The following is a 27,771-nucleotide window of genomic DNA, read 5'->3' as shown; positions in this document are numbered from 1 at the left end:
AGAGATCCTGCTAAGCAATGGGAAATGGCAGAAAAAATCATCATTCTTCAACAGTAAACTTTGGAATTTACCATCTAGAGTCAATCAGTAGGTTAGTTTGTTGATAGAGTTGTTAAGAAGGCAGATGATGTTTTGGCTTTCATTAACAGCGAGATTGAGTTTAATAGCTGCAAGATTTTGCTGCAGCTCAATAAAACCCTTGTTAGACCATACTTGGAATATTGTGTTCAGTTCTGGTGACCTCATTGTAGGAAGGATCTGGATGCTTGAGAGAGGGTGCAGAGGAGACTTACCAGGATGCTGTCTGGATTGGAGGTCTTGTCTTAGGAAGAGAGGTTGAGTGAGCTAGGGCTTTTCACACTGGAGAGAAGCAGGAAGAGAGGTGACTTAATAGAGGTGTACAAGGTAATGAGAGGCATAGATAGAGGAGATAACCAGAGACTTTTCCCCAGGGCAAAAATGTCACGAGGGGTCATAATGTTAAGGTGATTGGAGGAAGGTATAAGGGAGATTTCAGAGATAGGTTCTTTACACGGTGAGTGGTGGATATGTGGAATGCACTGCCAGTGGTGGTGGTAGAGTCAGAAACATTAGGGACATTTAAGTGACACTTGGATGGTCACGTGGATGGCAGTAAATAGAGGGGTGTGTGTGTTAGGTTGACCTTAGATTAAGATAAATGCTCGGCACAACATCGTGGACAGAAGGACCTGTATTGTGCTGTACTAATCTATATTCTATGTTCTATGAGTCAATCTGCAACTTACAACAATTGTATCCAGACAGAGTTTATGCCATAGCAATCTTTGAAAGCAAAGCTGTATTGCATCTCAGAGAAGACACAATTAAAATAATCGACTCTCCCAGAACATGTAGCATTTACATACATGAGAAGATGAAGAGTATGTTTGACAACATAGAACACAATGATGTTATCATTGTGTTTGTCAGCACACAGGCTGGTGCACTTATATTGCACATGTGCTGGAGAAAGATGACATGATCAGGGTATGTTTGGACAGAAGATATTGAAAACTTTCTCTCAAGAGATGCTACACAAAATTCCAACAATTGAAGATCAGAACTAATATTGCCAAGTACTAAGTTCTTCTCAAGCCAGATGCCGAACAGAAGTATTGGTCAGTCCATTTGGCATCTCAGGAAATCACTACTTTCAGAACGCCATTTTGATGATCAAAACACAAACTGAAGAAGAGTAACTAAACACAAAATGTTAACTTTGCTTTCTTTACAAAGGTTCTGTCAGACCTGCCGAGTACCTCCAGAAATTTCTATTTCTATTTAAGATTTCCAGCATCTGCAATCCTTTGTTTTATGTACCATTTAGAGAATATTGCTTCCAGAAATTACCTTTCAGTTTGTCAGTTGGGTTCTGTTCCAGCAGCACACTGATAGAGTTAATGAAAATATTCTGGATATTTGCATATTGTCAATGACTTTGCTTTGATGAGAAAAATGAAAGAACAGCATGACCAAAATCTACTTAAGTCTTAAAAAGACTTAAACAAGACACTAACCTCTGGATGTTTTCACCCCCTTTAGCTGTGTTTCCTTTATGTCTGCTACTTTTTAAAATTCCCGTTCTGTAATTGAGTATGAGACCAACGTGGTGGCGGAGAATGGTGACTTGTACATTTTTCACTGTACTCCTGTTTCCTATCCTTGAGTACATGAGACAATAAAGTCTAATTCTAATTCTAATTCTCCCCAATGGCAGCAACCCAAGGTGAAGGGTTTTCCTTCAGCAACTAAAAGTGGCCAGTGAATGTCAGACAGATCAACTTTTCTCGGCACCATCTGTTCAGGTTATGGGGTCCATCCCAAATTGGCAAGGTCAAATATGAACAACAACACATAAGTACTCCCAAGGTAAAGAGCAGTCAGAGATGTATCCATTTTAATTTCCTACCACCATAAGTACCAAACTATCCTGAGAAAGCATCATGGTTAAGATAATTATAAGGAAAGGCACATCATATATATGGCAGGAGTACCATCAGCACACTTAAATAAGCATTGTATATAAAAAATACACATACATATATATAAAATGCTTATTTAAGTGTGCTGATGGTATTCCTGCCTGTGTGTGTATATATTATATATAGTATACATGGAAGAAGAAATTTTGGAAGTCAATGCATCTCAAATGCTGCATATATCATGCAGGATGGTAAACCAATTGCATTTGGATCCACAAACCTATTGTGACAAACATCCAGTGATTCCAACATTGGGTGTAAAACACTTGCTGCTATTCAGTATTACAAGATGATATATGTACTTAATGAGGAATCTACTCACTTTCGAAACCAATCATAAATATTGGAATTTTTGGCATAGACCACTAACAAGAGCACTATCTACACAACAACTTCTGGTAAAAGCACAGAGATATGACGTTGGTGGCTGCTGCACATCTGGAAACAAAATGGCTGCCCTTCTGGACATGATCTCTGCCAATGATGTTAAAGCTATATTTGGAAGGCAAGTTAAAATTGCCGAACCAAACCAGCATGTGCCTCTGAGTTCTCAAAAATATTAGATAAAATCTTGAACAACAAGTGAAAATGAACATCTTGCGTGACTTTTGTGCATGTGCTGAACTGCCTAATCTACATGTAGGAAGAAGGTTGGAGTCACACATCTGACACAGGGAACATGTTTACCTGCAGAGATGTTAAATGTAGCCTGTGACTCTAAATACTCAGAATCTACAATATCTAATTGGAACACCATTAAGGAGAAACAGAATCAAACTTGGGGAACCGCGCAAAACTCAAAAATAAGTTTTCTATGCATCTAGGACCAGAAAGCATAATGACAAAAGAAGGGGTTGCAAATCCAAGACAGAGATTAGGAGAAATTTCTTCTGTCAGAAGTTAATGAACCTGCGGAACTATTTACAGCAGAGGGCTGTCAAGTCTGTGTCACTAAATAAATTCAAGGCTGAGATAGACACAATTTTATTGAGTAAGGTAATCAGGGATAATGAGAATAAAGCAGGAAGCGAGTGGAGAATGATGAGGTCAGCCATGATTTCACTGAATGGTGGAGCAGACTCATTTGGTCAAATGTCCTATTTCTGCTCCTGCATCTTCCATCAGTTCGACAAACAACACGTTGACAACATAAAATTCTAACAAAACTACACATTCAGGAACGTGACACCAGCACAAGATGTGTTGGCATTATCAAACCATCATTAGGATACACAGAATTTTACATTATCGAGCTCTTAAATTTTTAATTTCTTGTTTCTGTGCAAATAGTTTTTCAGCAACCCAAATGTATTTTCACTTTTTGTACACTTGTGTACACAGTTCCAACTTGATATAAAAAGAGTTGTTGTGCTTTTGTTTCTATTCTCTCATGGGACACAGATATCGCTGACTGACTAGCATTTTTTTGCCCATCCCTAATTGCCCTGAATAGGTGTTGGTGAGCTGCCAGCTTGCCCCCCAGCTGTCTAGTAGTATGGGTTTAAGTGCTGTGATGCTTTAAGAGCTAGATATGCTAATGAGCCAATGGCCAGGATGAAACCACTTGACAAACTGCCACGTGCAGTTAGCAGAAGCTAGAGTCCTGATGTATATATAATTATTTGTCACTGCAAGTTGCTATTGAATAAACCTGTATGAAATTTTCAAGTAAAATTTTCAAGTTTAGAATCCAGATTATTAACTGTGTTACTGAACAATAATACAAGAAATGACACATTTCTGTTCCTTGTATATTCTTCAGGAAAGAACTGGGTTTATCCAGCACTTCTGGGAGTGATCAAACCCCTCAGCCGAAAACACCAGGTAATGATAGATCAATATCCACTCAGGTACTAACAGATAAAATCGAAAGAATATTGACACATAGGGGGACAAAAGCATTGAACTGTCCAGTGTAGAAATAATTAACTAGAGAAGAGCCAACTTCAATGGGGTAAGAACAGAGCTGGGTCAAGTAGACTAGGGCCAAAGGTTGGCAAGAAAATCTCGAACCAAACAGTGGGCCATTGTAAGAAAGACAATAGACAATAGACAATAGGTGCAGGAGTAGGCCATTCAGCCCTTCGAGCCTGCACCGCCATTCAATATGATCATGGCTGATCATTTCTAATCAGTATCCTCTTCCTGCCTTATCTCCCTAACCCTTGATTCCACTATCTTTGAGAGCTCTATCCAACTCATTCTTAAATGAATCCAGAGACTGGGCCTCCACTGCCTTCTGCGGCAGAGCATTCCACACAGCCACCACTCTCTGGGCGAAGATGTTTCTCCTCATCTCTGTCCTAAATGGTCTACCCCTTATTTTTAAGCTGTGTCCTCTGGTTCGGCACTCACCCATCAGCAGAAACATGTTTCCTGCCTCCAGAGTGTCCTATCCTTTCATAATCTTATATGTCTCTATCAGATCCCCTCTCAATCTTCTAAACTCAAAGGTATACAAGCCCAGCCGCTCCAGTCTTTCAGTCTAAGGTAATCCCGCAATTCCAGGAATTGACCTTGTGAACCTACGCTGCACTCCCTCAATAGCCAGAATGTCTTTCCTCAAATTTGGAGACCAGAACTGCACACAGTACTCCAGGTGTGGTCTCACCAGGGCCTTGTACAGCTGCAGAAGAACCTCTTTGCTTCTATACTCAACCCCTCTTGTTATGAAGAACAGCATGCTATTCACCTTCTTCACTACCTGCTGTACCTGCATGCTTGCCTTCATTGACTGGTGTACAAGAACACCCAGATCTCTCTGTACTGCCCCTTTACCTAAATTGATTCCATTGAGGTAGTAATCTGCCTTCCTGTTCTTGCCACCAAAGTGGATAACCATACATTTATCCACATTAAACTGCATCTGCCATGCATCTGCCCACTCCCCTAACTTGTACAGGTCACCCTGTAATCTCCTAACATCCTCATCACATTTCATCCTGCCACCCTGCTTTGTATCATCAGCAAATTTGCTAATGTTACAATTAATACCATCTTCTATATCATTAATGTATATTGTAAAAAGCTGCGGTCCCAGCACGGATCCCTGCGGTACCCCACTGGTCACTGCCTGCCATTCTGAAATGGAGCCGTTTATCACTACCCTTTGCTTCCTATCAGCCAACCAATTTTCAATCCAATCTAGTACTTTGCCCCCAATACCATGCGCCCTAATTTTACTCACTAACCTCCTGTGTGGGACTTTATCAAAAGCTTTCTGAAAGTTCAGTACATCTACTGGATCTCCCTCGTCCATCTTCATAGTTACATCTTCAAAAAATTCAAGAAGATTAGTCAAGCATGATTTCCCCTTCATAAATCCATGCTGACTCTGTCCTATCCTGTTACTACTATCCAGATGTGTTGTAATTTCATCCTTTATAATTGACTCCAGCATCTTTCCTACCACTGAGGTCAGACTAACTGGTCTATAAAAAGTTCAGATACACTTAGGGTACATACCCTCAAAAATGAAAGGTAGAGAAATCACCTGGAGATAAATGGGGACAGAAATTAAGATAAGGAAAAATAGTGTTCTTATGATAGGTGTCAAGTAGAAAATAGAGTTGAGATTCAAACAGAATATAGATGTTTCAAAAGGGAGGTGAGAAAGCAAATAAGAGAAGCAAGGAGGTATTATTGGATGAGGGATAGGATAATGGGAATGGATATTTCTGGGCTGGAGGTTGGTTTGTGGTAGAGTTTCAAGGGGCAGTGTTGGGACTCTTGACTTGCCAAATGTTTTAGACTTTTGTGTACAGGGGATAATTTCAAATTTTACAGACACAACAAAACTTGGATTAATTCTAACTAGTGAAGAGAATAGTATAGAACTTTAAAAGGACTATAACAAATTGGCGAAGTCGGCTGATAGTTGGAAACTTAGGTACAATGCAAAGACGTATGAGGCAATACATTTTGGTAAATGAACATGGAGCGATAATACAAACTAAAGTGTACAATAGGAGAAGGATACACAGAACAAATAAAATCTGAACGTATGTATGCATACCTTCATTAAAGGAGACAGGAGAACTGGAAGAATATACTATGTTTTATTATTAGGGGCATAAAGAACAAAAGCAAGAAGTTAAGGCTGAACTTCTAAAAGCACATGAGTTAGACTCCGCTGGAGTATTTTCACTTTTGGGTGCCATACGTTAGGAAGGATTGAACACATCAGAGAGAGTGCAGAAGAAGTTATAAAATGGTTCTAGGGTTTTGGAATTTCAATGATGAAGATAGATTGGAGACGTTTGGACTGTTTTCCTTGGAGAGTAGAAGGTAAAGAGGAAAATTCTATGGTCTAGATAGAGTGGTTCGGGAGAAACCTTTACTACTTACAACAGAATCGATACAGTGCACAGATATAAGGAAATTTACAAAGAAAGCAAAAACCCAGTGAGAATAATCTTTTTCACACAGCAAGTAATTAGCAGTTAGCATCGGGTTCACATTGCCCTGATTTGTGGTGAAGGCAGGTTCAACTGGGCATTCAAGGGAGCAGTAGATGCTGAAAATATGGGGCCCAGAACATTACCTGAATCTCCAGATTCTCAGCAGTAATTCCACAGACCATTACCTCCCCATGATTTATCACTTTCAAATCTTTCAGCTGCCCTAGCATCTTCTCCCCAAGCATCTTAGATAAGAACATGGATGATTTTGGGATAATGTAGGGGGTTGAGCTGAGAACAGTTCACAGGTCGGCGCAACATCGAGGGCTGAAGGGCCTGTTCTGAGCTGTATTGTTCTATGTTCTATGTTCCATGTTCTCCTTAGTGACAGTTACTGCACTGACCTCTGACCCCGACTCCCTAGAAGTTCTGGTATGCTACTGGTATCTTCCATTTTGAAGACTAATATAAAGTACCAATTCAGCTCCTCTGCTATTTCTTTTTTCCCCATATAATTAATCCAGCCTAATTTCCAACATCTAATGTCCACTCTTGCCTCTGTCTTCTGCCAGTTAACCAATCCTCAATCTATCCAGTACTTTGCCCCTAGCACCATAGGTTCTTATTTTGCATAGCTTATACTACACAATGACTGGAATGGAAGTAATGGGTAGAATGTTGTTGGGACCTGAGTGACACGGACGGTGGTGCAATGTCTTTTATATGTATTAAAGGTAATAGAGTTTTTAATTTTTCATAAACATCATTGTCAACCACTGAAACATAGTCACACAAGGTTGCACAGTATCTTTATTAAAGTAAAAGTCACTTATACAAAAGATGAAAACAAAAAGAAAACAAATCAACCATCCAATATTAAATACATCTAAAAAAATTTAAATTATGCAGCAATACCAATCCATTTAACAACACCATCACTTTTACAATGATTTAAATCCAGATAAGCTATAATTTTCACATCAACTATTAAGTCTGACTTCACTGTTTCCACCCAGTTTCTTTTCTATCAACTGTAAAGTTGTCTTAGATAATTAAGCACAAATTTGAGAACTTGGACTTTCTTATTTGGAAACAGAGATGAGGAATCTGTGGAATTTTTTACTGCAGAGGGCTATTGAGGCAGAGTCAGTAAATATATTCGAGGTTGAGATATACAGAGTTTTAGTCAGCAAGGGAATCAAGGGTTAGGGGGAAAAGGTAAGAAAGTGAAGTTGAAGATAATCAGATTAACTGTGATCTCATTAAATGGCAGAACAGACTCAATGGGGTGAATGACTTACTTCTAATCTGTTTTATAGTCTAATCATCCTATGGACTTAAGTTTCTAACCAACCATTCCTGGTCTGGAAATTATCCAAGCTAATCTTTTCTACTGAGGTAACCTATTCCCTTAGCTCGTCTGAAAGAAAAATAACAACCTTCTCAGAGAAAGAATATACTTGCTCTGACGCAAGTCAGATTTCCTCTATACTAGCTTAATAATGTACAATCACTGAGTTTTGAAACCCAAAAATGAATCCTTGATGATTTTAAATTGAAAACAACATAATGACCATCAATGTTTAATCTACCTGGGTATAAACAATTTTCCATTAACACTTCAAGTTTTTCTTCTCTCTGACACATAATGGATTAGATTACTGCTCCAGAAAGAGTAGAGTCATAGAGTCATAGAGATGTACAGCATGGAAACAGACCTTTGGTCCAACCCGTCCATGCCAACCAGATATCCCAACTCAATCTAGTGCCACCTGTCAGCACCTGGCTCATATCCCTCCAAATCCTTCCTATTCATATACCCATCCAGATGCCTCTTAAATGTTGCAATTGTACCAGCCTCCACCATTTCCTCTGGTAGCTCGTTCTATACACGTACCACCCTCTGTGTAAACACGTTGCCCCGTAGGTCTCTTTTAGATCTTTCCCCTCTCACCCTAAACCTATGCCCTCTAGTTCTGGACTCCCCAACCCCAGGGAAAAGACTTTGCTTGTTTATCCTATCCATGCCCCTCATAATTTTGTAAACCTCTATAAGGTCACCCCTCAGCCTCCGACGCTCCAGGGAAACAGCCCCAGCCTGTTCATCCTCTCCCTGTAGCCCAAATCCTCTAACCCTGGCAACATCCTTTTAAATCTTTTCTGAACCCTTTCTAGTATCTGACAAAACCTAACAAAAAAAATCCATCCCATATGTCACTATTTTGAAATCCAAACCTTAACCATTTGATTAATGTAAAAAATCTAAACCTTACATCTTTCATCACACAAACATGGCTCTGATGCATCAACCTAGATTATAAACTGTAGCCTCTGAAATGGAGATTGAACCCCCAACCTTCTAACTCAGAGATGTATGTGGTATCCACTGAGTCATTGCTGACACCTACGGACAAGCCTGCTGATGAAAATCCCCTTATCATTCCTGTTTGTGTTACAGATCAGGGCAGTTCTAGCCCCTATGCTGAGATTGACAGCAACAGAACAGGTAACTGGCCGCACCTTAATGGTTTCAAGCTGTTGTCTAATTGATATTTAGATTCTGTCTTTGAACCAATAGAATTTTTTGTCTTTGTTAAAGGTGACAAGAGATTCACAATCAGTCCGTCAGAAGACCGTGAGTCATTATCTGCTTCTATATTGAGAAACTATATAGTTTGAGATCACTCCCACTGCCCTCTATCTTTAAGAACTGATTTAATTTCAGGTCTGGTTTCTTGAGTAGGGAGTGTTTAATGCTACACTGGGAATCTGTTGAACCCCTAGAGTCTTTGACTGCCCCATCACCACAGATTCATCCCAAATTAGAATTTCCAGTTCAATTTTAAGTGACCATGAATTCTCCCCTCAGGAGCTGCTTCAGAACGTGAGTTCAACAAGTACCATTCCCTCAGTATGAATTTGATAATGGACAGTCGTATCTGACAAAGTTGATTGAATTTTTTTAAGGTGTATTGAAGGATGGCTGATTAGGTGTTGCGCATTGTCCATCAACATGGATGCTAGCAAGGTTATTGGTGAGGTTCCACATGACAGACTGGACACAAAACCAAAATACATGGATCCAAGGGAAAGTGGCAAGTTTGATCAAAACTGTTTCTGTGGCAGGAAGCTCAGTGTTGTGGTTTTGTGACTGGAATGCTGTCCCTCATATGTACAATCCCATATTGCTCAGTACTAGTTCTCTTATTGTTTAGGTTACATCAGTGATTTACATAATTTATAAACCCACTTGGATAAGCACTTGAAGCACACAAATCTCCATGAACATGGAACAAAAGCTGGAAGGTAGATTCATTTGGAAGACTCCTGTTAACAAAACTATTCACAAAATTGACCTGTGGCTGCATAGTTTTGAAGTTGGCTTAGAACAAGAAAGCAGAGATGACAGTGCGCAGTTGTATTTCAGACTTGTGGGAAGTGTGCAGTGTTATTGAAACAATTCTGTTTTTGTTCTTAGAGTCGTAGAGATGTACAGCACAGAAACAGACCCTTCGGTCCAACCTGCCCATGCCGGCCAGATGTCCCAACCCAATCTAGTCCCACCTGCCAGCACCCGGCCCATATCCCTCCAAACCCTTCCTATTCATATACCCATCCAAATGCTTCTTAAATGTTGCAATTGTACCAGCCTCCACCACTTCCTCTGGAAGTTGATTCCATACACGTACCACCCTCTGTGTGAAAAAGATGCCCCTTAGGTCTCTTTTATATCTTTCCCCTCTCACCCTAAACCTATGTCCTCCAGTTCTGGACTCCCTGACCCCAGGGAAAAGACTTTGCCTATTTACCCTATCCATGCCCCTTATAATTTTGTAAATTGCTATAAGGTCACCCCTCAGTCTCTGACGCTCCGGGAAAACAGCCCCAGCTTGTTCAGCCTCTTCCTATAGCTCAAATCCTCCAACCTTGGCAACATCCTTGTAAATCTTTTCTGAACCCTTTCAAGTTTCACAACATCTTTCCGATAGGAAGGAGACCAGAATTGCATGCAATATTCCAACAGTGGCCTAACCAATGTCCTGTACAGCCGCAACATGACCTCCCAACTCCTGTACTCAATACTCTGACCAATAAAGGAAAGCATACCAAACACCTTCTTCAATATCCTATCCACCTGCGATTCCACTTTCAAGGAGCTATGAACCTGCACTCCAAGGTCTCTTTGTTCAGCAACATTCCCTAGGACCTTACCATTAAGTGTATAAGTCCTGCTAAGATTTGCTTTCCCAAAATGCAGCACCTCGCATTTATCTGAATTACACTCCATCTGCCACTTCTCAGACCATTGGCCCATCTGGTCCAGATCCCGTTGTAATCTGAGGTAACCCCCTTCGCTGTCCACTACACCTCCAATTTTGGTGTCATCTACAAACTTACTAACTGTACCTCTTATGCTCGCATCCAAATCATTTATGTAAATGACAAAAAGTAGAGGACCCAGCACCGATCCTTGTGGCACTCCACTGGTCACAGACCTCCAATTTGAAAAACAACCCTCCACCGCCACCCTCTGTCTTCTACCTTTGAGCCAGTCTATATCCAAATGGCTAGTTCTCCCTGTATTCCATGAGACCTAACCTTGCTAATCAGTCTCCCATGGGGAACCTTGTCGAACGCCTTGCTGAAGTCCCTATAGATCACATCTACCACTCTGCCCTCATCAATCCTCTTTGTTACTTCCTCACAAAACTCAGACAAGTTTGTGAGACTTGATTTCCCACGCACAAAGCCATGTTGACTATCCCTAATCAGTCCTTGCCTTTCCAAATACATGTACATCCTGTCCCTCAGGATTCCCTCCAACAACTTGCCCAGCACTGACATCAGGCTCACTGGTCTATAGTTAGGAGAAAGTGAGGACTGCAGATGCTCGGGATCAGAGCTTAAAAATGTGTTGCTGGAAAAGTGCAGCAGGTCAGGCAGCAACAAAGGAGAAGGAGAATCGATGTTTCGGGCATCAGCCCTTCTCCAGGAATTCCTGAAGAAGGGCTTATGCCCAAAACGTCTATTCTCCTTCTCCTTTGATGCTGCCTGACCTGCTGCGCTTTTCCAGCAACACATTTTTAATCACTGGTCTATAGTTCCCTGGCTTGTCCTTACCACCCTTCTTAAACAGTGGCACTACATTAGCCAACCTCCAGTATTCCGGCACCTCACCTGTGACTATCGATGAGACAAATATCTCAGCAAGAGGCCCAGCAATCACTTCCCTAGCTTCCCACAGAGTTCTAGGTACACCTGATCAGGTCCTGGTCTATGTGAATGACTTGTACTCTGGTATACAGGATATATTACAGGACAGATCATACAAAGCTCCAAAATGTAATGAACAGTACGTAAAGTACCAACACACTTTGGAGGATATATGCTGGTGAAATGACCAGATGAATGATACATTTTGATAATGATTTGAATGAAAAGAGACAGTATAATCAAAATGGTACAACTTTACACGAAGGCAAAATATTGAGAATAATGGAAATCTAAAACAAACATAACATTGTTGGAGAAGCTCAATGGGTCTAGCAACATCTATGGAGAGAGAAAAAGAGTTAATGTTTTGAGTCTAGTGTTACTACTTTTATTTGTTTTGAATAATTTTTCAAGTCTGATAACTGTTCTGACAAATTCTGAAAAATGATTTGGAACAAAGAAAAGTCATACCAGACTTAAAACATAAACTCTGTTTTTCTCTTCACAGGTGCTGCCAGAGCTGCTGAGTTTCTCCAGCTTTCGGTGTGTTTGGTACAATTTTAGAATGGTTACAAGAACAGGAAGATTCTGGAAGTTCACAATCAGGCGACTTTGAAACTCAGAGGATTAGTTGAGATTGATTTCAAAAGCAAGAATATATTGTTTTATAAAACATCTTTTAGAATCCAGCTGGAGACACATGACCAATCCTGACACCTCATTTTAGGGAGGGTGTCAAGGTCTCAGTAGAAAGAAGATTTAGTCAAATAATTCCAGAGATGAATGTTCAGTAGTTTGGGAGAACTAGATCTAATGGAGTTGTTCTTCTTCAAACAGAGAAGCTGAAGTAAGATTTAATTAAACCTTACCAAACCAAGTGGAGCTTTGTAGGAATGTGGGTCAGTTAATAAAGGATAAAAATCTGATAAAAATCATGATGGTGTGAGACATGGAGGTAAACTGGGAGCTGGTCTTTTTTCCATTCCTCTTGTTGTTGTCCTTCTAGTAAGTAAAGGTTGTAGGTGCTGTCAAAGGTCAAAAGTGCTTGGCGAGTTGCTACAGTCCATCTTCGCAATGCTTCACACTGTTTGATCACTTTGTCAATGTGGATCCTAGTTAATCAGTGAATCAGAAACCAAAACAGCTTTCTTTGTAGATAGTGTTTATTAACAAGGTGATCTCACCGCTCTTTTGACCATTGCCAGCTTTTAAATAGTCAACTAGTTAATCCATCCCAATTAATTGCTTAACCACTCACTAAATTAACATACTAATTGTAATAGCACTTTTTGTGACTCTATGTAAAATGGCTCCCTGATTACCATGCAATTTTTATGATGTGGTAAACGTGTGCTCTCAATACAAGATGCTACGATGCTGTAAAATGCGTTGATTCTCGAGTAAGAAGGCCGATGGAATAAAGCAGTTTCCAAATCCATATTGTTTGGGTTACAGCACAGCCTGATTCCTGCACCTATGCCAGCATTGTAATCAACAGCAGCAAAAAAGGTAACCAGCTTGAAACTGTTGTTCAACATACCTTATGTCTTTCACCATTTTATGATGTTTCATGTTTAAAATTTATTCTTTTCAATAACAAATTTCTCCATTGGTTCCAGGCAGCAGGAACGTCACAATCGCTGATGCAGAAGGGGGTGAGTGGGTTTGATCTTGAAAAATCCAATTACAAATCTCCAACTCCCCTTTGCCCTTCCCCTGAAGAAACTTTTTCTCTGTGTGAACCAGTGCCAGTTAAGACTGGCTGATCCATTTCTCTGGTATTGGGTCCCCAAACTCCGGCTGGCTGTTCATTCAAATTGTCCTATTCCCAGCTGGTTGTCTGCCATGGATCCCTTCCTCTATCTGAACTATGTTGCCCTTGTACATTCTTTAGGTCAACTGGATTCACTTCTTTAAGGAGGATTTGTCTATTGAGTCAGTAGGAGTGGAAGTCAGAAACAGGAAAGGAGCAGTCATTTTGTTGGGAGTTTTGCCTCCACCTCCCTAATTGCAATAGAGACACAGAGGAGCAGATTGGGAAACAGATTTGGAAAGGTTGCAGAAGTAACGGGATTGTTGTCATGGGTGACTTCAACTTCCTTAAAATTGATTGGAACCTCCTCAGTACAAATAATTGGGATGGAGCAGATTTTGTCATGTGTGTCCAGGATGGATGCTTAACTCAATATATAGATAGGCCAACGAGAGGGGAGGCCATACTGGATTTCGTGCTTGGCAATGAATCAGATCAAATGTCAGATCTCTCGGTGGGAGAACACATCGGTAATAGTAATCAAAACTCCCTGACCTTTACTTTCGTCCTGGTGAAGGACAGGAACAGACAGTGTGGGAAAGTATTTAATTGGGGGAGGGGTGAATTACAATGCTATTAGATCAAAATTGTGGAGCTTGAATTGGGAAGAGATATTCTCAGGGAAGTGCATGACAGAAATGTGGAAGTTGTTTAGGGAGCACTTGCTGTGGGTGCTGGATAGATTTGTCTCAATGAAGCAAGGAAGGGATAGTAGGGAGAAGGAACCTTGCAACCTGTTTGAGGTGAGGGATGCCATGGTCGTCCCTGCTGATTACACTTGCAGGAAGTGCACCCGTCTCCAGCTCCTCCAAGACCGTGTTAGGGAACTGGAGCTGGAGTTGGATGAACTTAGGATCATTCGGGAGGCAGAGGGGGTCATAGATCGGAGCTTTAGGGAAGTAGTAACTCCAAAGATTGCAGACAGATGGGTGACAGTGAGGGGGACTGGGAGGAAGCAGCCAGTGCAGGGACCCCCTGTGGCTGTTCCCCTCAACAACAAGTATACCGTTTTGGATACTTGTGGGAGGGGGGGAACTTACCAGGGGTTCGCAATGGGGTTCAGGCCTCTGGCACGGAGCCTGTCCCCGTTGCTCAGAAGGGAAGGGTGGAGAAGAGCGGAGCAATAGTTATTGGGGACTCAATAGTTCGGGGCACAGATAGGCTGTTTTGTAGGGGCGAGAGAGACTCACGTTTGGTATGTTGCCTCCCAGGTGCAAGGTTACATGACGTCTCTGATCATGTTTTTCGGGTCCTTGAGGGGGAAGGGGAGCAGCCTGAAGTCGTGGTCCACACTGGCACTAACGATTTAGGTAGGAAGAGGGCTGAGGATGTTAGGCAGGCTTTCAGGGAGCTAGGTTGGAAGCTCAGAGTTAGAACAAACAGAGTTGTTGTCTCTGGTTTGTTACCCGTGCCACGTGATAGAGTGACGAGGAATAGGGAAAGAGTACAGTTAAATGCGTGGCTACAGGGATGGTGCAGGAGGGAGGGATTCCGGTATCTGGATAACTGGGGTTCTTTCTGGGGAAGGTGGGACCTCTATAAACAGGATGGTCTACACCTGAACCTGAAGGGCACCAGTATCCTTGGGGGGAGGTTTGCTCGTGCTCTTGGTGGGGGGGGGGGGGGGGGGGTTTACACTAACTCTGCAGGGGCATGGGAACCTAGACTGTAGCTTTAGGGTGCAGGACCTGGAGTGTAGGGAGGTTAGGAATATGGCATCAATCTCAAAGGAGGGTGCTTGTAAAAAGGAAAGTGGCTTGAAGTGTGTATACTTCAATGCAAGGAGTATACGAAATAAGGTAGGTGAACTTGCAGCGTGGGTTGGTACATGGGATTTCGATGTTGTGGCTATTATGGAGACATGGGTAGAACAGGGACAGAATTGGCTGTTGCAGGTTCCAGGGTTTAAATGTTTTAGTAGGTTCAGAGGTGGGGGTAAAAGAGGGGGAGGTATGGCATTGCTTGTCAAAGATAGTATTACAGCGGTGGAAAGGACGATGGATGAAGACTCGCCATCTGAGGTAGTTTGGGCTGAGGTTAGGAAAAGGAAAGGTGAGGTCACCCTGTTAGGAGTTTTCTACAGGCCTCCTAATAGTCCTATTTACCTAGTGGGCGGCACGGTGGCACGGTGGTTAGCACTGCTGCCTCACAGCACCAGAGACCTGGGTTCATTTCCCGCCTCAGGCGACTGACTGTGTGGAGTTTGCACGTTCTCCCCGTGTCTGTGTGGGTTTCCTCCGGGTGCTCCGGTTTCCTCCCACAGTCCAAAGATGTGCAGGTCAGGTGAATTGGCCATGCTAAATTGCCCGTAGTGTTAGGTAAGGGGTAAATGTAGGGGTATGGGTGGGTTGCGCTTCGGCGGGGCGGTGTGGACTTGTTGGGCCGAAGGGCCTGTTTCCACACTGTAAGTAATCTAATCTAATCTAATCTAAGACAGAGGGTAGTAGTTGATGGTAAAGGTTCATCTTGGAGAGCAGTTACTAGCGGTGTTCCGCAAGGATCTGTTTTGGGACCATTGCTGTTTGTCATTTTTATAAATGATCTGGAGGAGGGGCTAGAAGGTTGGGTGAGCAAGTTTGCGGATGATACAAAAGTTGGTGGAGTTGTTGACAGTGAGGAAGGATGTGTCAGGTTACAGCGGGATATAGATAAGCTGCAGAGCTGGGCAGAAAGGTGGCAAATGGAGTTCAATGTGGGTAAGTGTGAGGTGATTCACTTTGGTATGAGTAACAAAAAGATGGGGTACTGGACTAATGGTCAGATACTTGGTAGTGTGGATGAGCAGAGGGATCTTGGTGTCCATGTACACAGATCTCTGAAAGTTGCCACCCAGGTAAATAGTGCGGTGAAGAAGGCATATGGCATACTGGCTTTTATTGGTAGAGGAACTGAGTTCCGGAGTCCTGAGGTCAGGTTGCAGTTGTATAAGACTCTGGTGTGGCCGCATCTGGAGTATTGTGTGCAGTTTTGGTCGCCATACTATAGGAAGGATGTGGAGGCACTGGAACGGGTGCATAAGAGGTTTACCAGGATGTTGCCTGGTATGGTAGGAAGATCGTATGAGGAAAGGCTGAGGCACTTGGGGCTGTTTTCATTGGAGAAAAGAAGGTTTAGGGGTGACTTGATAGAGGTGTTCAAGATGATTAGGGGTTTAGATAGGGTTGACCATGAGACCGGTGGGCAGTACGGTGGCACAGTGGTTAGCACTGCTGCCTCACAGCGCCAGAGACCCGGGTTCAGATCCCGCCTCAGGCGACTGACTGTGTGGAGTTTGCATGTTCTCCCCATGTCTGCGTGGGTTTCCTCCGGGTGCTCCGGTTTCCTCCCACAGTCCAAAAGATGTGCAGGGCCAGGTGAATTGGCCATGCTAAATTGCCCGTAGTGTTAGGTAAGGGGAAAATATAGGGGAATGGGTGGGCTGCGCTTCGGCGGGTCAGTGTGGACTTGTTGGGCCGAAGGGCCTGTTTCCACACTGTAAATCTAATCTAATCTAATAGGTTCAACCTTTTTCCCCGTATGGAGTCAGCTATTACGAGGGGGCATAGCTCTAAATTAAGGGGTGGTAGGTATAGGACAGATGTTAGGGGTAGATTCTTTACTCAGCGAGTCGTGAGTTCATGGAATGCCCTGCCAGTAGCAGTGGTGGACTCTCCCTCTTTATGGACAGTTAAATGGGCATTGGATAAGCATATGGAGGATAGTGGGCTAGTGTAGGTTAGGTGGGCTTGGATCGGCACAACATCAAGGGCCAAAGGGCCTGTACTGTGCTGTATTTTTCTATGTTCTATGTTCTATGGATGACAAGAGATGTAGAACATTTAATCAAAAGGAAGAAAGAAGCTTACTTGAGGTTGAGGAAGCAAGGATCGGACAGGGCTCTTGAGGGTTAGAAGGTAACCAGGAAGAACTGAAGAATGGACTTAAGAGAGCTAGAAGGGAACATGAAAAAGTCTTGGCAGGTAGGATTGCGGAAAATCATGTATGTGAGGAACAAGATGATGCCAGAGCGAGGGTATGGCAGATCAGAGTTAGTGGAGGGAACTTGTGCCTGGAGATCAAGGAGATCGGGGACATCCTTAATGAATATTTTGCTTCAGTATTCACTACTGCGAGGAACATTGTTGTTTGTGAAGATAGCATGAAAGAGGCTGATATGCTGTAACAGGTTGATGTTAAGAAGGAAGATGTGCTGGAAATTTTGAAAACATGAGGATAGATAAGTCCTTTGGGCCAGATGTGATATACCAAAGTTAACTACGGGAATCGAGGGGAGAGATTGCTGCGCCTTTTGCAATGATCTTTGCATCCTCAGTGTCCAGTGGAGTATTATCAGATGATTGGAGGGTGGCAAGTGTTATTTCTTTGTTCACAAAATGGAATAGGGATAATCAGTCAGTCTTACGGCGGTAGTGGGCAAATTATTGGAGAGGATTTGTAGAGACAGGATTTATGATTATTTGGAAAAGCATAGTTTGATTAAAGATAATCAGCATGGTTTTGTGAGGGACAGGTCATGTCTCACAAGCCTTTTTGAATTCTTTGAGGATGTGACAAAACATATTGATGAAGGTAGAGCAGTGGATGCAACGTATATGGATTTTTGTGAGGTGTTTGATAAGGTTCCCCATGGTAGGCTCATTTAGAAAGTGGGAAGGCATGGGATACAGGGAAATTTTGCTGTTTGGATACAGAATTGGCTGGCCCTTGGAAGAGATAGGGTAGTAGTAGATGCTAAGTATTCAGCCTGGAGCTCGGTGACCAGTGGTGTTCTGTAGGGATCTGTTCTGGGACCTCTGCTCTTTGTGAATTTTATAAATGACTTGGATGAGGAAGTGGAAAAGTGGGTTAGTAAGTTTGCTGATGACACAAAGATTGGTGGAATGGTGGATAGTGTGGAGGGCTGTTATAGGTTGCAATGGGACATTGACAGGATGCAGAACTGTGCTGATAAGTGGCACATGGAGTTCAACCTAGAAAAGTGTGAAGTGATTCATTTTGGAAGATTGAATTTGAATGCACATTATAGGCAGGATTCTTGGCAGTATGGAGGAACAGAGGGATATTGTGTTCAGTTCTGGTCACCTCGGTATAGGAATGATGTGGAAACTTGAGAGAGGTGCAGAGGAGATTTACCAGGATACTGCCTAGATTGGAGTGTATGTCTTATGGAGAAAAGTTGAGGGAGCTAGGGCTTTTCTCATTGGAGTGAAGAAAGATGAAAGGTGACTTGAGAGAGGTGTACAAGATGATGAGAGGCATAGATAGAGTGGATAGCCAGAGACTTTTTCCCAGGGCGGAAATGGCTGTCATGAGGGGGCATAATTTTTAAGGTGATTGGAGGAAGGTTTAGGCGAGATGTCAGAGGTAGGTTCTTTACACAGAGAGTGGTGGGTAGATGGAATGCACTGCCACCAATGATGGTAGAGTTAGTTACATTAGGGACATTTAGATGACTCTTGGATAGGCACATGGATGATAGTAAAATGGAGGGTATGTCGGTTAGTTTGATCTTAGAGTAGGATAAATGATCGGAAGATGATGCGTTCTTCCTCCAGGCGTCGGGTGGTGAGGGAGCAGCGGTGAAGGAGGCCCAGGACCTGCTCCCGATGCGGTCTCCTCTTCATTGGGGAGACTGGACGCCTCCTAGTAGACCGCTTTAGGGAACATCTCTGGGACACCTGCACCAATCAACCACACCGCCCCGTGGCCCAACATTTCAACTCCCCCTCCCACTCTGCCGAGGACATGCAGGTCCTGGGCCTCCTCCACCTCCGCTCCCTCACCACCCGACGCCGGGAGGAAGAACGCCTCATCTTCCGCCTCGGAACACTTCAACCCCAGGGCATCAATGTGGACTTCAACAGTTTCCTCATTTCCCCTTCCCCCACCTCACCTCAGCTCCCGCTTGTCAGCTAAGCACCGCCCCCATGACCTGTCCTACCTGCCTATCTTCTTTTCCACCTATCTACTCCACCCTCCTCTCTGACCTATCATCTTCATCCCCACTCCCCATTCACCCATTGTACTCTTTGCTACCTTCCCCCATTCTCTTCTCTGACCTATCACCTTCACCCCCACCCCCATTCACCTATTGTACTCTATGTTACTTTCTCCCCACCCCCACCCCCTCTCATTTATCTATCCACTCTGCAGGCACCCTGCCTCTATTCCTGATGAAGGGCTTTTGCCTGAAAAGTCGCTTTCCCTGCTCCTCAGATGCTGCCTGAACTGCTGTGCTTTTCCAGCACCACTCTGATCTAGACAGCAGTCCAGAAGAGGACTCACCATAAGGCACCTTTCTGTAATTATCCTCACACCGAAGGAGCTGATATTGGGCTAAATATTCCCCTTTCTTGTAATCACCCTCAAACTTATACCATTACCATCGTTCGTTTGCTATTTCGAAAGAACACAGAAATGTTAGCACAGTTAGGGCGGCACGGTGATACAGTGGTTAGCACTGCTGCCTCACAGCACCAGAGACCCGGGTTCAATTCCCGCCTCAGGCAAATGTCTGTGTGGAGTTTGCATATTCTCCCCGTGTCTGCGTGGATTTCCTCCGGGTGCTCCGGTTTCCTCCCACAGTCCAAAAATAAAGTGCAGGTTGGGTGAATTGGCCATGCTAAGTTGCTCATAGTGTTAGGTGAAGGGGTAAATGTAGAGGAATAGGTCTGGGTGGGTTGCTCTTCGGAGGCTCGGTGTGGACTTGTTGGGCCGAAGGGCCTGTTTTCACACTGTAAGTAAGTAATCTAATCTAATCTATAATCAGCTCTAATTTCAGTCTCCTTTATTACAGATGTAACCTATGCAGCTGTTGTGAGCACATGTTAGGACTGAGCATTTACAGTGAGTACTAAACCTGTGTAACTGAGGCTACATTATTCCCCAGATAAAATTCAAGGAGCATCATGGGATTCACCAGCTCCTAAACCTGACAAAATCATTCTACAAAATTGTTTTCATAGATATTTCTATTTAACTATATATTAATACATAAATAAATTCAAATGGGTTTAAGCTTTTTAATGTATCTAATATGTTCTGTCCGTCTGTGTGTCTGCACCTACGTCTGTAATCGGGCTGCATTCATTGCTCATCCTATTTACCTGAGGAAGACGTATTGGATGGTTTATTATTACATGACCTTGAGAAAGCTGCCATACCTTAAAGACAGCTAGATAATACAATGACATGATACTAGAGGCACGGTGGCACAGTGGTTAGCACTGCTGCCTCACAGCGCCAGAGACCCGGGTTCAATTCCCGCCTCAGGCGACTGACTGTGTGGAGTTTGCACATTCTCCCCGTGTCTGCGTGGGTTTCCTCCGGGTGATCCGGTTTCCTCCCACACTCCAAAAATGTGCAGGTCAGGTGAATTGGCCATGCTAAATTGTCCGTAGTGTTAGGTGAAGGGGTAAATGTAGGAGTATGGGTTTGGGTGGTATACGCTTCGGCGGGTCGGTGTGGACTTGTTGGGCCGAAGGGCCTGTTTCCACACTGTAAGTAATCTAATCTAGAGTCATAGAGGTGTAAACCATCTTGAGTATAATGTTGGTATTGTTAAGGATTATCTATTCATAGGTTCTTCTATGATTTTTTCTTTGCAAATACTATAAAAGCAGAAAATGGTGCATGATGTAAAGCACCATCCAAGTTGCCACTATGTACAATCTCTGCTCAGTGTTTTCTTTTAAAACAGACAAAATAAAATAAATAAGGCTTCAACCTTTGAAGCAGTGGCAATGAGAGAAACAAAAAGAGAGAAAAAGAAAGAGAAGCATTACCATTGTTTGTTTGCTATTTCGAAAGAACACAGAAATGTTAGCACAGTAAGGATAGAAAGCAAACATGGATCAGCACTCCAGTGACACTGTCAGAACGCAAGTTATTCAAAGGAAGAATGAGTCTTCACTTCATGGGTCAATAAATAACTAATAAAGAAAGATAGGCAGTCAAACTTCATATCACTTTAGAAAATGCAAGATCATGAAAAATGAAATCCTCAGCTGTTTTGTGGGGATTACTGCAAAGATTCTGACAACATTTCAGAAGATCAGCTTAAGATCCAAGTCAACTTGTGGATTTGTAGGTTTGAGCTCATGTCATACTGTCAGCAGCCAGGTGAAAATATCAACAAATTAATTGACCAATTTTGATGCAAAAGCATGGAATTAAACTTCATTGAAGCTAACTTAAACGAGAGACTCATGGAACTGGTCATTGCCTCGGTTGTGAAAGCGGTTAGAATGGTCAGCAGCATGTGTTGGTGCTTGACTGTGGTACAACAGTTGCAGCCATCAACAAGATCATCAATGCCACCTAATCTTTCACAAGGTGGAAATGATCTCTTCCACCAATACCACCTAACCTTTCACAAGGTGGGGATTATCTCTTCAATCAACACCACCTCACCTTTCACAAGGTGGGGATTATCTCTTCCACCAATACCACCTCACCTTTCACAAGGTGGGGATTATCTCTTCCACAAAAACTGTGCCCAGTATTTTGTACAGGTATGTTCTCCAAGAGGACATCAGGCTAAAATGTGGAAAAATTCCAAGTGTGCGAAGAAACCCAAAGTGCAACACAATTCCCCACAAGTGTGTGTAAAAATGAGCCATCCAAACAGCAATGCCAAAGATGTTTTCAAACCCTGTCCATGCCAAGTAAGTGTATTGTTCAAGTCCAAGACGTAATAACAACATTAGAATTTAGAGACCCCGATCAGGCAGTACGTGTGGTCAATTTTCTACACCACATGGATGCCATCAAAAACATTGAAAAATTTACCTCAATTCATGTTATATAGCCTTAAAGGAATGCGTGCCATCTTACAACATGTGAAAGATGGCAGCAGAGTAGCAGTGCTGCATTTGAGCTCTGAACCTCATTCACTTCTGTCTGCTTTTCTTTATTTCCATTCTTTTTGGGTTTTTTTTTCCACTTTATGTTTAAAGTGTTGCTTCAGTGAGGTATTGGTGACAGGCCCTGCTTGAGCACGTTCTGGGATCTGGTGCCTGGAGCCTCTGAACAGGCCCTACCCAAGCACGTTCTGGGACCCGATGATCGGCTCCTATGAGTGGGCCCTACCCAAGCATGTTCTGGGACCCAGCGATTGGAGGCTGGGAGTGGACCCCTACCCAAGCATGTGAATTCTGTGATACAAAACATTATCATTAGTAAACTTGAGCATCATACAGCCTGCTGCAGCTCCATTACTTGTGTTTTGACAAAAGATGGCTCTCTGTATGTATGTTTAGATCCAAGGAGATGAATAATTGCACTATAAAGATGTTCATGGAAGGTTGCCACCCCAAAAGTTGTCATTCCCAAGTTTCCAATCTTGATGCCAAGAATAAATTTTTATAGCACTCTGCTGACTCTTTGGGTCATGCCTACCACTTACCTTCTCATCTATTGTTGTGTCATCCACAAACATGGCGTTGATGCATTACTTTTCTCATCTAAGTCATTAATATACATTGCAAATAAACGTGAGCCCAGCACTGGTCTCCTTGGCATACTACTAGTTACAGTTCGTCAGTGCCTCTTGAACTAAGTGCATTCCACCAAACGCCAATTGTTGAGCCACACTTTTGACTCCTTAACTTTTTTTAAAACCCGATGCCCATAGCTCAGTTTGTAATCCAGAGCTTATTGCATTGCAGATTCAACTTTTCAATTTCGGTCCTAAGTGATCCACGTCTTTCAGCTAAATTTCCTTTCTAGTCCTACCAATGTTGTAGTTAACACTAGACAGTCTTCTGGATTCCTGCTTAAGATTGCAGAAAACATTGTCTGTTCTCTAATTACAGTGTCACCTACCCTAATAACATTCCTAGTTTCTTCTCCAACTTGTGTGGCTCCCCTTACCACAGTGCCGTGGTCATTTTGTTCATCATCCCCGCAGTCCTGTTGTTATCTGCACTGCTTGTAAAAACCTTGCAACAGATTTTAAGGGCTAAGGATCTTCAATTATAGCCCCTAAGTCCTCGTACCTGCCTCACCAGCAGTCACGCTGCCCTGTCCCCCGATCACAGTCCAGATTTGAATGCTCCAACCTGAGGGATGTGACAGTCTTCTGGATCAAAGTGTTAAGGTAACTTTCCCCTCGTTACCAGTTCTGAGGAAAGGGTCACTTGACCAGAAAGTTTACTCTGATCTCTCTCCACAGATGCTGTCAGATCTCCTATAGCATTTCCAGCAATTTTCTGTTTTTGTTTCTAACTTTCCCCCAGCCTGAAATGGTGCTGTATCTACAGCTCAGACTCTGGCTCCTCAACTCGGATCCAAAGTTCCTCGAGCAACCACCTGATGAAGGAGCAGCGTTCCGAAAGCCAGTGTTTCCAATTAAACCTGTTGTACTATAACCTGGTGTTGTGTGATTGTTAACTTTGTACACCCCAGTCCAACACCAGCATCTCCAAACCCAAGAATGTGGTTCTGGCAGATTCAATCCTGAAACAGAATTGGATAACTACCTGAAGAGAAAGGTTTTCAGGTCTACAGGGAAATGGTAACATTGTGAGACTATGGGAGTTGCTCGTTCAGGGATGAAAATGAAAGTTTTTGGGTTCTTCTGCTGTGCTGCATCAATTCCATGAATCTATGATCTTGAAATTGGAGCTAGGCTGTCCAAAAGGAAAATCAAGAAGCACAATTTTCTCAGAGGGTGTATGGAAATCTGAAACTTCTCCCCAAAAAAACGATAATGGATGTTGGGGTTAATTGAAAGTTCCAGGACAGATCAGTTGGTTTTGAGTTGAGTTAATGGTATTGAGTTTTATGGACCAGTGATTGATAAATGGAGCTGAGGCATAAATCAAGCAGGACATAATTAAACAATATAGCAGGATTGAGGGGCTGGATGGTTAACATGTTCCAATGCTCAATAATTGTTCAGATCTCAGTTACTTTCCATTAAATGTGTTTACAGATAACCTGAGCCGGGAATGATTCACAGGCGCCTTCAATACCTGAGATATTCTTAAGGACCTGAACTATCAGCTGTGCCAGTGGAGCTTGCAACACATCAATGAACCAATGTTTGCCAGCACTTAATCAATCCAACTCCATCAGTTTCACCAGTGAATCAAATTCTAATTGGTCCAAGCCAGTCTGTTACTGCTTATTGAAACCATGCCTTCACATAACTAATTAATTCCAATCCTGGTCAATCAGAGATATCATTAATTTCATGTGCACCGTATTCCAGAAAGCCAACTGGTGAAGGATGAAACTGGAGCCAACATTTAATAAGTCATTATTAATTTATTTGCGGAGTGAACTATTTCAAGCATTTACCTTCGAGGGCAACTATATTCACTTTCAGCAGATATTTCTTCGTATGCCCTCAGGAGGTATCTCACTTAATGCCCTCCTGCTGCATATGATTAAACACAGTTGATATACAATATACCCATCCACCTTGCTACTTAACACCCATCTCCAGTGTCCTGCTGGGGTCTATTGATTGTTTCATAAAAATGTAACATAATGTTTGAAGAGTTCTGACAACATTGTGATTGATGGTCCTTTTAAGAATAAACCAGGATATGCTCCAGAGGAAATAGAGCACAGTGGATTCTCATATTTAAAGGCTGTGTTTTTAGTATTCCCAGTAAAGAGAAAGAGCAGACTGAATTTTGTATTGAACTATGAAGTGGAAATAAACGTTTTGGAAAACAAACTGACCCCAGCTTTCTGCTTCGGTAAATAATGATAACCATTGTGACATTCCCAGTCTGTTTAGTCACCTTCAGCAAAAACCTGAGCATGTATAACCCCATCTCTGCAGTTTGAGTATTCAAAAGCTCAATTCTGGAAATACTTAAGGAACAGGGTAGAGCTTGTAAAGGGAGGAAAGGAGTTAACATTTCATGTCAGTGAGAACTTCTGAAACTTCTGTTTAATGAGAAAGACTAAGTCTCCTTTGGCATCACTTTCCAAATTTGTGACCACTACCATCTGGGAGAACAAAGTCAACAATTGGATGGGAACACCACTTTTGCAAGTTATTTGAATTATTTATCATCATGTATATCTGGAAAGATACAGTGAAAAGTGTTTTGTTACCATAATTATGTGCTGTTTTCAGTTACAAGAAGAATAAAATGAAATTAAATAAATAGAGTTCATCTTCTGAACGGGGTGGTCTTCAGACACAGATCTAGAGATTTTGCAGGGTAGTTACTGCTCCAGGACCAGCAACAACAGCCCTGCGAAGAGTCCATGCTTCAGGCACGCCACAGGCAGGAGACCCTGATCTATGCAATGCCTCCACTGCAGGGACCTGCCTCTGCCATGAGTTCCTGCTCTAAACACCATCACTGCCACAGCCGGCAACCAGCAAGTCCACGGTCTAGGCCTACCGCAGCCAGAAATCCTCGCTCTGGGCGCAGCCATCACCACAGTCCCACCAAGCTACTCACCATCCTGACTTGGAGATATATTCACCGTTCCTTCAATGTTGCTGCATTAAAATCCTGGAATTTCCTCTCTAACAGCATTGTGGGTCTACTTACAAACCAACGATTCAAGAAGGCAGCTACTTACCCCCTTCTCAAGGGCAGTTAGGGATAGGCAATGCTCGTTGGTTCAGCCAGTGACACCAACATCCCAGGAAAAAAATACATGCTCTCCCCTTTATCTTTATATCCCCAGGCATGGACACTATCTCCTCTGCATCTACCTTTTTAGGAAATGGCTAGCGACATCCACCACTGAAAGAATTTTTTTTGAAGTGGCTCAATGGGCTGAATGGTCTTGCCTAATCCTGATGAAGTTGGATGATCTAAGTCTTGGACTAGAGGGTAAATGAGTTATGCTAAACACTTGTCTGCAATATTTCCTGATCAGAGTGAGAAACCCCTTGGAATGTCAGCAATGACTCCACACGATGGTGAATGAAGTAACACTGGGGACCAGGACTGTAAATTGTATATCACTGGCCTCCAGCAAGCCATGAACTTGGCTATTGATTATGCAAATATAACAACAGACAACAATTGTGAGGACACTGGCTCTATTAGCTTCAACTCTGTGTGTGTGGGCTTTTTGTCATTAGATTAGATTATTTACAGTGTGGAAACAGGCCCTTCGGCCCAATAAGTCCACACCAACCCGCCAAAGCGCAACCCACCCAGACCCATTCCCTTACATTTACCCCTTCACCTAACACTATGGGCACTTTAGTCTTGCCAATTCACCTGACCTGCACATCTTTGGACTGTGGGAGGAAACCCACGCAGACATGGGGAGAATGTGCAAACTCCACACAGAGAGTTGCCTGAGGCGGGAATTGAACCAGGTCTCTGGCGCTGTGAGGCAGCAGTGCTAACCACTGTGCCACTGTGCCGCCCATGGATGGGAGACAGTGGTATAATAAATATTGTTATGAATCAGAGCAAATCCTCTCAAAACATGTTGAGGAGATAGCCTCGATCATAACATTTTGTTATTTTAAAAGTAGTGTCAGTCATTGTATTCCAAATGCAATTCGAATGGTCAATCTACCAGTCTTGAAGCAAAACAATTTTATTTTTGCACTATAGTTAAAATTTCGACAAAATTAAAAAAAGGAATTGGCTTAACTGTAACTATTGAAATGCTTAACAAAATAATATATTAGCTACTACTACTTAACTGTTCCATTATAGTAACATCGCATTAACACACCCTTGGCAATGGTAATAGATTCTGGATTAGTGGAGCTGGAAGAGCACAGCAGTTCAGGCAGCATCCAAGGAGCTTCGAAACCGACGTTTCGGGCAAAAGCCCTTCATCAGGAATAAAGGCAGCGAGCCTGAAGTGTGGAGAGACTCTCCCACTGCAACTCCCAGGTCATTTCCTCTGCCCTGAAGCTCTTCTACTTTCTCCCCACCCCCACCCTCCTCTAGCTTATCTCTCCATGCTTCAGGCTCACTGCCTTTATTCCTGATGAAGGGCTTTTGCCCGAAACATCGATTTCGAAGCTCCTTGGATGCTGCCTGAACTGCTGTGCTCTTCCAGCATCACTAATCCAGAATCTGGTTTCCAGCATCTGCAGTCATTGTTTTTACCTCAATGGTAATAGATTGTCTCACATGCAATTCTAGCAGCAGGAGGAAACACATTGAGAAAACTCTGCATGTGAGAGAGTGAGAGAGTAGCAGGGAGACATGTACTGCAGCTTCTAATCCCAGCTTCAAGGATCCCAGCATAGACGAGCAGGAGGCTGGAAGAACACAGCATCAGGAGGTGGAGAAGTCAATGTTTCTGGAAGAACCCTTCTTCAGGACTCAAGCAGGATTATACCCGAAATGGTGACTTCTCCACCTCCTGATGCTGCCTGACATACTGT

General features: G+C 42.8%; 1 protein-coding gene across 1 annotated transcript in view; it reads left to right on the top strand.

Moving 5' to 3' along the window:
* Nucleotides 1-25,186, top strand: part of LOC140492786 (uncharacterized) — a 43,049-nt gene extending 17,863 nt beyond the window's left edge. Inside the window, exons 6-12 of the mRNA XM_072591718.1 lie at nt 3,766-3,827; nt 8,862-8,909; nt 9,003-9,038; nt 13,073-13,126; nt 13,237-13,272; nt 20,227-20,276; nt 24,367-25,186. Of these exons, the coding sequence (XP_072447819.1) occupies nt 3,766-3,827; nt 8,862-8,909; nt 9,003-9,038; nt 13,073-13,126; nt 13,237-13,272; nt 20,227-20,261 (271 nt within the window). The 3' untranslated portion in view covers nt 20,262-20,276; nt 24,367-25,186. The remainder of the gene's footprint in view (nt 1-3,765; nt 3,828-8,861; nt 8,910-9,002; nt 9,039-13,072; nt 13,127-13,236; nt 13,273-20,226; nt 20,277-24,366) is intronic.
* Nucleotides 25,187-27,771: the final 2,585 nt, after the last annotated feature.

This window comes from Chiloscyllium punctatum, chromosome 2 (genome assembly GCF_047496795.1).
Source record: "Chiloscyllium punctatum isolate Juve2018m chromosome 2, sChiPun1.3, whole genome shotgun sequence".
Taxonomy (NCBI): domain Eukaryota; kingdom Metazoa; phylum Chordata; class Chondrichthyes; order Orectolobiformes; family Hemiscylliidae; genus Chiloscyllium; species Chiloscyllium punctatum.
Note: the sequence above shows the minus strand (reverse complement) of the source record. Positions and strands in the feature narration are given on the sequence as shown.